The 12,034-nt window shown below is 35.2% G+C and overlaps 1 protein-coding gene across 49 annotated transcripts in view; it reads right to left on the bottom strand.

The window, feature by feature from the left end:
• Positions 1-12,034, bottom strand: part of RIMS1 (regulating synaptic membrane exocytosis 1) — a 537,571-nt gene that overhangs the window by 104,936 nt on the left and 420,601 nt on the right. For 39 of the 49 annotated variants that reach the window (XM_051854559.2, XM_051854558.2, XM_051854581.2 and 36 more), the window contains one exon: positions 5,020-5,132. The exons of the other annotated variants lie outside the window; for them this stretch is intronic. In XM_051854559.2, the coding sequence (XP_051710519.2) occupies positions 5,020-5,132 (113 nt within the window). The remainder of the gene's footprint in view (positions 1-5,019; positions 5,133-12,034) is intronic. 49 annotated transcript variants of the gene reach the window in all.

Raw genomic sequence — 12,034 nt, forward strand, 5'->3', positions numbered from 1 at the left:
CAATCATTCTGATATAGATCATAATTTTCATCCCATTGGTTATTTGAAATATATTAAAGATTTTTATATCTTTTTACTACTTCATTTAGTTTTGAAAAATATGCTCAAACTTTAATCATTTTGACTTTTTATGAGGCATAATTCATTGAATTTTCTATTTAACAACTTAACATTTTAATGGAAATGCATTAACTATATTTTGGGGAACACAATATCCTTGAGAGGAGCTTATACTGACCATGCAGTAGAGAAATAAGACTTTTATATGAGAGGAAACTCTCATTATAGGGATACTAGCAAACCCATGACATCAATCTTGGTTGCTGTTCCTGGGTTACAGTGACAGAAGCACTCTTTAAAATGTGCATGACTGTGAATTCACCCTTCGATTGTGAATTTCACTCCATCATTAAGGCTTGCAACTCTGTACTGTCACTGATGAAACGAAAGCATATCAAACAAGCAATTTTGTGTTTTTTCAAAAAGCAAAGTGAGTGTAAATTCCTTACTCAGGATGGATGTTAGGTTCCTGCAATCTTTTGAAAGAGGCACCAGGTTTCAAAAAACATCCCCGGAATTATAATTGTCTGATAGTTGTTTTATCTTGAAAAAATCAAGTTCTACTGGTGCCAGGTTAAAATATTTTGAGAATGGTGAACTAATTTCTGACTTACTAGAATTTTCAGCTAAAGTGTATTGCTTCATCAAAATGCAACCTACATTAAATTAATGATAATACTGGCACCTGAGTATAGCAATAAAAGTAAAAATAGATATTTGAAACAAATTATCAAATGCTTTATATTAAATAATAAAAATTTTAAAAGGTTAATTTCTCAAATATATGAGGGAAGTCTAAGTGAACAAAAATAGCTACTGGAAACTATCAAAAGATTCTAATGTGGGGCTAGCTCTGTGGCATAGTGGGTAAAGCCGCCTCCTGCAGTGCCAGCATCCCACATGGTGCCAGTTTGAGTCCTGGCTGCTCCAATTCAGATCCAGCTCCCTGGTAATGCACCTGGGAAAGCAGCAGAAAATGGCCCAAGTCACAAGGCCCAGGGAGGATACCTGGATTAAGCTCCTGGCTCCTGGCAATGGATAGGCTCAGCTCTGGCCTTTGCGGTCTTTGGGGGAATGAACCAGCAGATGGAAGACTTTCTATCTCTCTCTCTCTTTCTCTCTCTGTAACTCTTTCAAGTAAATAAAATAAATCTTTTTAAAAAGTTAATTAAAATTGTGAGGAATATTTACCTTTTACTGTATATATAAAATAAAAAGTAAGCTATTCATTTGTTATTTTAAATTTTTCTCATACCATATTCCTACAAGTTTTAAAAGCAACAGTATTTCTGATTTCACATTTAATGATTGAGATTATAAGCTATAGTAATTTTATTTAAGCAGTATAAAGGTATCAGTTTAGACAATAAGAGCCAAAGTAATGTATCTGAACATAATTTTTTAAATTATTCCAATGTAATACAAGGGTGGGGGGAAGAGTACTTGTGCAAAGGAAAAAGGAAAGAAAAGAACATGCTATTTTAATTGTATGTAGATTAAATGCTATGTGAGGACCTCTGAATCAAGCTTGGGAACACTTAAATGATACAAGAATCGGAACAAAGTGATACCTTTGTTCAAATCATGTGTTTGGGTCTCCACAGATAGGTTTCATCCTTTCTCCTGAGCCTCAGTGTTCATGACTTTGTTAAATAAGTAAGCTGGAATCCAAGATTATCTTGAGATGTTTTTAAGTTCTAAATGGCTGTGAATCAGAGAATTTGATGCCTCTCAAACAAGAGTAGCCGACTCTTGACTTACTATGATTACACGTGTTAGTGGTGAGTTAAGACTTTCAGGGCACTTCATTTTGCAGATTTTTTTTTTTTTTAAATTGGAAGTTGAATGAATGATCGTTAGAGCCATACTTCAGAATGATTCAGAGTCAGCAAGGCTTTCAGCAATGTTACCACAATTCCTGACTTACTTCCTTCTTGAGTCCTATCCTGGCCCTACCTCCCCTTGCTGTTCCATTTGACCTTATCCTTTCCCATAAAGATAAAAAAAACTGATGAGTTGTTTCTGAATTTAATGAAGTTTTCGTTTAACTGCTTCCAACTACAGAGGGAAAAAAGTCCTGTATTACATTGCCTCCTAATTTTTACTGTATTTGTAGTAAAAGTCAACACCGATGAAGGTATTTATGAAGAAAGATGAATAAGCTGATTAGGTGATGGTAACATGAAGAATAAGCTGCGCAGAAATTGAACAAAGCTAGAATCAGCAGTTCTATGGGGTATCAAGATACTCTGCTCACTGTATTATTTCTTGTTTGCTTCACTCATCTTATTCTGTGAGAGCTGTTTCAGACTGTTAGGGAGTAGAGGCATCATGGAAGCACAGTGACCAACTATATTTCCTGAGTTGGAAACCCTTCTCTAACCTCGGTGAGGAATGGCAGATGATATACAACACACAACTCGATGGTGGTCTGGGTAATATATCCATGTAACTGCCTCTTTTTTTTTTTTTTTTTTTTTGTATTAGTCACTGAATATCTGATTATAAAATGAACCACCTTCTTATTTGAAAATATTTTTTCTAGCTCTATATTTTAAGCTCACAATATTGACTTAATGCAGTTATTTTTAAACTTTTGATTTCTAACAGGTAATTACTTCCACAAATTGATAACAAATTATACCAAAGGATGCCCTACAATGGCTGCTTCTACTTTCGTAGTACTCTGAAAAGAAGAGGTTTGGGCCTGGTAGTTGGAGTGGCTGTTAAGATGCTGACCAAGTGCCCACATTCCATACTGAAGTGCTTGGGTCTGTGTCCCTGCTCTGCTTCTCATCTCAGCATTCTGCTAATGTGCACCCTGGAAAGCAGCTCAAGCACTTGGGTCCTTAACACCCATGTGGGTGACCTGAATGGAGTTCCTGGCTCCAGGCTTTAACATGGCACAGCATAGCTTTTGCAGGTATTTGGGGAGTGAACCAGCAGATGGAAGATCTCTCCCTGCCTATCTGTCTCTCTCCTTCTACTTTTCTCTTTCAAATAAATAATTAAAAATTTTTAAATGGATATAAATAAGTCAGGTAGTAGATGTAAAATTACCTCATGAATTATAAATTTAGCTATTTCAACTAAAATTCTTAGATATTAGCAGTTAATGAACTTAAGACTCTCCTTAGAACATTAACATATAAATTAAATTATTATTTACAGTTGAATTTTGTGAATTTCACCTTCTACAACTTTGAAATCAGTTACTACTCTTACTGAAGATATCAATAGTATCACATCACATACTTTTTATTTTTCATTAACATACCTGCCCTACACCTTATACAAAAATCAACTCAAAATTGATCAAGGCTCTAAATCTATGATCTATTACCATCAAAGTACTAGAAGAGGGGCTGGTGCTGTGGCGTAGCGGGTAAAGCCACTGCCTACAGTGCCGGTATCCCACATGGGCACTGGTTGTGTTCCAGCTGCTCCTCTTCCAATTCAGCTCTCTGCTGTGGCCTGGGAAAGCAGTAGAAGATGGCCCAAGTGCTTGGGCCCCTGCACTCGCATGGGAGATCTGGAAGAGGCTCCTGCTTCCGGATCAGCTCAGCTCCAGCCGTTGTGGCCATTTGGGGAGTGAACCAGCAGATGGGAGACCTCTCTGTCTCTCTCTCTCTTTCAAAAAAATAACTCTCTGTAACTTTCTCTTTCAAAAAAATAAAATTAATCCTTAAAAAAAAAAACCTCAATGATGTTTCATCTCCCCGTTTAGAATGGTTCTCATACAGAAATCAACAACAACAACAACGAAATGCTGGTGAGGATGTAAGGAAAAAGGTACTCTAATCCACTGTTGGTGGGAATGTAAACTAGTACAGCCCTTGTGGAAGACAGCATGGAGATACCACAGAAAGCTGAAAATAGATTTAACATATGACCCAATGATCATACTCCTGGGAATTTACCCAAAGGAAATGAAATCAGCAAATGAAAGAGTTATTTGTACTCCCATGTTTATTGTAGTTCCATTCACAATAGCTAAGATATGGAATCAACCCATCAACTGAAGACTGGATAAAGAAATTATGGCATATATATATGCATATATATATATATATATATATATAGTATGTAATACTACTCAGCCATAAAAAAATGAATGAAATTCTGTCTTTTGCAACAAAATGGATGCAACTGGAAACCATTATACTTAGTGAAGTAAGCCAGTTCCAAAAAGACCATATGTTTTCTCTGATCCGTGGTTATGTAATGCATAGGAGTGAAATTGACATCTTGAGATTCGATGATTGCTTAAAGTCCTTGTCTCTACTGTTGAGGAACAGTGTTTTTTCCTTCTATCTGTTGAACTCTTTACTTAGTGTAGGGTTATTCTTATGACTATAAAGTAAACTGAAAGTAGATCATTGTAAACATTAAGAGAGGGAATAAGAGAGGAAAGGTAGGACCATGGGCAGGAGGGAGGGTAGATTAGGAAGTAGCACTATGTTCCTAAATCTGTATATATGAAATACATGTAATGTGTTTACCTTAAATAAATAAAAACAAAACACTTCATTAAGAAAAAAAAAGGAAAAACCTCAATAATTAATATCATCTCAAAATGTCTAGGGCTATAACTATAGAAATTAATATTTTAATTGCCACATTTACTGACATTCAAGCTACAAATTGGCTTCTTATATATTATTTATGTGAATTTGACTAGTGAGAATTTATCATTAAGTGATTTTAATATCAAGTATTTACATATTTTATATTTAAAATATTAACTCCAAGTTAATAAGTATTATTTCAAGAAAATAGCTTATGAACATATCAAGAGGGAAGATGCATTTCAGAATTTGGTTGAAATTATGATGCAAAACTATCATTTAATTATATCTTTTCTTATTTGAGTGTAAATTGGTATTTGCTAATCCTTCCTGGTATACACACTATACATTTACAAAAGGGTAATTATTGGTTTAATACTACTAGTTTTACCTTGGAATATTGCTCGCGATCAAGTTCTTGACTAGAACCAGACCCTGTTGTCTGCTTAAATCGATGCACTTTCATTTTCATCTGTCTTGTTCGCTCCTCCACTACTAAGCTTGCTGCAAAAACACACAATGGAAGTCTATTAAAACACGTGAAGCACCTTTTAGGAACTGAATGGTGTAAGATTGCAATGCTTTTGAAATGACTTCAATTAAATGAAAGTCAGAAATAACATGTGACTAATAAACCAAATACAGAATATACAATAGTAGTAACTGTTAATCTGAAGATGAACATGATTCAAATTACATAGAATGAGGAACACAGATGTTAGTAACAAAATATAAGTACCTAAGGACTACATCTGACTGAATTATTTTCAATTACCTTCATAAATAATTATGTGAAACCAAATTTAACTGTGAAAATATGTTTTCAACTTAAAACTGCTGGTTTTGCATGTACATATATAGCGAAAACAAATATCCATACTTAACACATCACACATATATGCACATGCTTACATGCATGCACTAGCCCACTTGACTTCCTCAGCTAACAGAAGTCACCTATAAGAATCTATCTTATTTAGGCATTTTTATTAAACCATTCAATTATACCAGTAACTTCTCATGACTATTTTTTTATTCTTAAAAATGGACCTACCTAAAGATTTGCTTTCTGTTTCTAATGGTGGTTTGAAGCACATATATAAAACTCGTAAATTTTAAAAATGAGAGGTACACATTTTAGCTATTTAATTTATCATTGGTCAAAAAATGTATTCCATTTTAGTCATTATTTATCTTCTAAGTAGAAGGTGCAATTGTTTATGGAGCAAGAATTGCAGCCTTCAAGGACATAAGTTACTTTAAGACAGAATTCATTATAAGCAACTTAGTTTCAAAACTCCACCTTAAATTTTACACTTGCACAACTTAAAGATAAAAAGGGAGCTAAAGGTACAGTTCTGTGCCATGTAAACTATTCAGAAGGTTATATGAAGAAACTTCAAATATTCCATGGAAAAATGGAATTAAAAGTTACATTTATTTTGGCATAAAATATGTTAAATCCTGTACAATTTTCATAATACCCTTTACCATGACCTTTTTGGAGGCACTGTACTCATGCTGCATGAGACCTAAGTTCACATTTCACAAGTTATCTAGTGTCAATGCCCCACACTTGTCAACCTCCTCAAGTGCTACAATTCATTTTTAAGTTGTGAGCATGTATCTGTAAGGAGAAAAAATTGTGACTAATATATTACTGGTGTTTCCGCCAAGGGGACTGAATGGTTTAAAAGTTAATGGAAATGTTGATATATTTCATTGACTTGGCAATTGATTTCATCTTTTACAAGGAATCTGTAAAGGAATTTGCTGACAAACGCTTCCATTCAAGTTATTAAATACGGCCTATCGTCCTTGATAAAAGATACTGACACTTTAACTTTTATTGGGTGTTCAATATAAATAGCCCAAGAGATAAGTATGTAAATTTTGAAATTTGTGGCTGTTTTAATCTTTGGTACTTTCAGTACCAAACTATTAAATGTTTCATTTTGTTTGAATTCAGTAAATGAGAAACAAATCTCAATCCCTCACATTATCTTTATATGAATTAAGCACTGCTCTATAACTGCTGTGAAAATGCTGACTTTCAAAGACAACAAATGGCGACTATCATTACAAATAGAGGACAGTTCAATGGAGCGCTTGAGAAAGGCAGTTCAGAAGTTTATTAATTACTTGACAACATATTAAGAGCCAAAGGAGTATTATAAAGCAAAATACTATATGAAAGTAATTAGGAAATGAGACCAAAGCAAAGTTACAGAAAAATAATGTATTATATATTTACAGAAAGTTGTGCAATACAGAAAAACATCTGCTCTCTGCCTTTTGCCTACGTGGTGGTATCTCTGGGTACAACCTCCATCCTTTGCTTTGAGCTTTGAGGAAGTCAAATAAATTGTAATCAGTTGTATTCTTTAGTTGAAGCTTAAAGCAACTGAAAACAACCTCAATTTGTAATTAAAATGTATTTAAATCATTTATTCACGCCAATTAACACTAATTTTAATAAGTTTTGATACTTATTAGTCCATAGCTTTTTTTTTTTTTTTTTTTTTTAACAGGCAGAGTAGACAGTGAGAGAGAGAGACAGAGAGAAAGGTCTTCCTTTGCCGTTGGTTCACCCTCCAATGGCCGCCAAGGCCGGCGCACCGCGCTGATCCGATGGCAGGAGCCAGGTGCTTCTTCTGGTCTCCCAGGGGTGCAGGGCCCAAGGACTTGGGCCATCCTCCACTGCACTCCTGGGCCACAGCAGAGGGCTGGCCTGGAAGAGGGGCAACCGGGACAGAATCCGGCGCCCCGACCGGGACTAGAACCCGGTGTGCCGGCGCTGCAGGCGGAGGATTAGCCTAGTGAGCCATGGCGCTGGCCAGTCCATAGCTTTTGAATATTCACTGTCAGTGTCATGCAAATCTTAAGGTGAATGGTTACTTAAGCACTGATAACACTGATGATTATTTAAGAGTGACTAGCCTTGGCCGGCGCTGTGGCTCAATAGGCTAATCCTCCGCCTGCAGCGCCGGCACACCGGGTTCTAGTCCCGGTTGGGGCACCGAATTCTGTCCGGGTTGCCCCTCTTCCAGGCCAGCTCTCTGCTGTGGCCAGGGAGTGCAGTGGAGGATGGCCCAGGTGCTTGGGCCCTGCACCCCATGGGAGACCAGGAGAAGTACCTGGCTCCTGCCATCGGATCAGCGCGGTACGCCGGCCGCGGCGGCCATTGGAGGGTGAACCAACTTCAAAGGAAGCCCTTTCTCTCTGTCTCTCTCTCTCACTGTCCACTCTGCCTGTTAAAATAAATAAATAAAAAAGAAAAAAAAGAGTGACTAGCCTCAAATAGTCCCAAATGGTTCCAAGTGATTGAATCTTGCCAGATAACACCACATTTCTCTGAATAGGATTACTTAGTTTATGATATGGCCACATTTAAATCTTTGATTTGCAAAACTCAAAACTGAATCATAAGACAGTAGAAACAACTAAGATAAATCTTGACATGATTTTAAACTTCACTTTTATTTTCCATAAATGACTAATGTATTTATTACCAAAGGAGGTAAAGCTGAATTCTTTCAAACTGTCAAAGAAAAAAAAATCTCCGAATATTATTACTCAAAGTAACAAGAGGATCCCCTTGGTTCTCTTCAAAAATATGCAGTTGCTATTCTATCCTCAGGGCTTGCTCTCAAATTCAAGAATGGAAGCCAAACACAAATACCTTATCAATTACTCATTTCAAAAGGCCAGATAATTACATGTTGTCACATACTTTTGTAGTCCTTTTCATTATTTCCTAATGACATGTATTTTACTGCACATTCTGAAAAAACTGCTTATATAAGTTAACCTATCATGCTTTTTTCATAATTACTGAATAATCTTCCTTCAGTGTGAATATGGATATTTTGTAACTTTACCAAATACTGTCTTTGTGTTACACTTTACTTTAGTGCATGGTAAATAAAGTGACACTATCTCTGGATTAGAGGTGTACCAATCTAAATTTTAAGATACAGTTGTGAAGTAAAGTTGAATACAAAAATTTGAATCAGAAAACATTATTTCATTAATTTACACGATTTATGCAGAAAATAATGGTACTAATTAAAAGTGAATTAAGTCCTCGGAATGGGATTATCTATCAAGTATATCACTACAAGCAAAATTAACAGCTCAGTGAGTTTAATAACTCACTTTGAAAATAATGATCACTGATCATCATATAAAATACAGTATTTTACTAATTTTAATTCCAATAGTAAAACTAAAATATGAAATGAAATATTTTCCGATTTTCCCATAAATCATAGCTTTAAATTAACATTTTAAGAGCATCTAAATGATCATGAATGTAAACTTAAAAAAAATCACTAAACTGATACTATTTCTTCACAGAATGATAAAAAACTGGGGGATTTAGTAGGTTTTACTTCTAAAAATTTTTCACATAATAACAAGTGATTCTTTTCATTTCATACAACAAATATAATTATTATATAATAAATTTTAGTGTTTACATATGCAATCAAGAGATAGTGATCTTTACCACAGACTATATTTGCACTCTAATTATAGACAGTGTGTTACAGATAGGACATAAACAACTTATTTCCCTTAGTATCTAAGACATAATTAATATTGCAAACATTTTTGAAGGAGTTCAAGGGTTTAAAATTTTACTATAAGTTACAAACTGAATGGTATTCTTTATGGTGACTAAATTATACTTTATAAAAAGGATGTATTTACAAAAATTATTGAATAATACCCATTTCATTAAAATGATATCATTGTTTTTCGCAAACTCTAGAATTTAGAACCAATGAATCTATTTATATTAAAAATAAGCAACATTACATTTAGGAAAGCATGAAAGTGGAACTTCTTTTTACAAGTGAAGTTAAAACTGAATGCATGAAGTCATTTCTTCTAAAATGAAAAAGAAGAATTCTGATTGAAGCATACATGGTAAGAAAAGTATAGTTTAAAAAATGTTATAATTTAGTGAACTTTTAATGTAAAGTATTAGTATTTATAATTAAAACTCAGATTAAAATAATTACTTCTATAATTGTGTCCCATACTTTGGTAAGTTTTTTTTTTTTTTAAGATTAAGATTTCATTCATTTATTTGAAAGTGCTACAGAAAGGGAGAAACAGAGAGAGGTATCTTCCATTTGCTGGTTCATCCCCCAGATGGCCACAATGGCCAAGGCTGAGCCAGGGAGAAGGCAGGATCTAGGAGTTTTTTCTGTGTCTCCCATGTGGGTGGCAGGGGCCTATAGAGTTGGGCTATCTCTGGCTGCTTTTCCCAGGCTATTATCTGGGAGTTGGATTGGAAGTACAGCAGCTGAGTCACTAACCTGAATCCATATGTGATGCTACCTTGGCAGCTGGTAGCCTTACCTGCTACATCATAGTGCCAGCACCTGATAACAATTCTTAATCTAGCATTACAGATATCTTTGTTAAATCTATAAATGAGGTGACAATCATTTGCAAATTTTGTGTTTCTGTCTATATGTACTTTTCTAGATCTATTCCTTTCATAATATTATTAAAGAAGCCTATGACTAAAAAATAGAATGGCTTAGGAATCCTAGTAAATACTCTAACTTACCATAAAAATTTTCTATAATATTGTCTTCTCCAAAGACAATGGAAATCTTCTAGTAAACTCTGGTTTACAAGACTTTTTCAACTTGTAAAAATTATAAACATAGTTATGCAAAATTCTGGACATGATTTAAACAATAATTTTCATAAATACATATAACATTTATTTTTGAATTTGTATGCATAAATGTATTTGCTCTGATATTAAATGTCCTTAACATTTTTCATACATTTATGCATGCATAAATAAACATGACTTTAAAAGTTTAAATGCTGCGGCCGGCGCTGTGGTGCAGCAGGTTAAATCCCTGGCCTGAAGCGCCGGCATCCCATATGGGCGCCAGTTCTAGTCCTGGCTGCTCCTCTTCCGATCCGGCTCTCTGCTATGGCCTGGGAAAGCAGTAGAAGATGGCCCAAGACCTTGGACCCCTGCACCCATGTAGGAGACCTGGAAGAGGTTCCTGGCTCCTGGCTTCGGATCGGCGCCGCTTTGACCACTGCGGCCATCTGGGGAGTGAACCATGGGGTGGAAGACCTCTCTATCTCTACCTCTCTCTGTAACTCATTCAAATAAATAAAATAAATATTAAAAAATAAGTTTAAATGTTTGTATCAAAATAACCTATATTAATATATCCTTAAACTACCAATTATTTCTAAGTACTTTGGCTGAAATATGACTGTCAAAATGAATGGAAGCAATAAAAATTTCTGTATTGTAAAATATATTAAAGTTAAAAGATTGTAAGTCAAACAAGTTTAACTAATACATGTGTCAGAGGAGATACATGATAACATCTGGAGAGGATAATTAAGCTTATGTGGTTAACTATGTGTGCTACTCTATTTTACATATAGGAAAATTAGCACCTCTGCTTCCTGCTATTTAGCAACATGATAAGAGCTAGGCAACAATGGAGCTGCACCTCACTCCAATTCATCTCTCAGGAAGAGCAATGACAAATGATCACACACATGGGAGGTGTCAGATAGAATGATGCATGAGTGAAACGCCTACCAAAAAAATCCTTCTTTGAAACATTTTAAGAAACAACTTGGTGCAAGCAATCTGGTGCAATGGGTGAAATCTTCACTTGCAACAGCTCCAGATAAAATTCCAGCTACTTCACTTCTGATCCAGCTCCCTGCTAATGCGCCTGGGAAAGCAGCAGAAGATGGCCCAAACACTTAAGGCCTCTGCATCCTTGTGGAATGGATTCCCTGCCTCCTGGCTTCTACCTGGCCCAGCCCAGCCCTGGGGAGTGAACCAGCAGATGGAAGATTGTTCTATCCCTCTTTCTCTCTCTCTCCTCCCTCTGTAACTCTGTCTTTCACAAATAGATAAAGACTAATAAAAAAAAAAAAACCTTTATTAATGGGAACACAAATACAGGAAACAATATGAAATATATAGACTAAAAATCAATAAAGGATGATAAAAGTTTTAGAAAATTATATTTGTAATCAGCATAAACTATATAAAGGATATCTAGAAGAGACTGTCTATAAACTAGATCTTAAAATGTTCCATCAAGAAAGAATGTTTTATATTTAAAAATCTGAAATTCAAGAATGCAATATTATTTTCTGTTCAGGTGTTTTGGTTTGCTTGTTGATATGGATACGTGTTTTGCACACTCCTGGGGCAAAACAGTAAGAGCCTAGGAATGGGGATGAGTAGGCACAAATTATAGCTCTGGAACCATCCCCATTCATCAGTTCATCAATATTTCTTTGGTTATTTCTCAACATATCCCTCTTTACAAAATTTCCATATGTAAAGTAAAGAGACTGCTTAGAATAATTTCTAGCTGTTAGAATCCATA

The sequence above is a fragment of the Oryctolagus cuniculus genome, chromosome 5, assembly GCF_964237555.1.
Source record: "Oryctolagus cuniculus chromosome 5, mOryCun1.1, whole genome shotgun sequence".
Classification (NCBI taxonomy): domain Eukaryota; kingdom Metazoa; phylum Chordata; class Mammalia; order Lagomorpha; family Leporidae; genus Oryctolagus; species Oryctolagus cuniculus.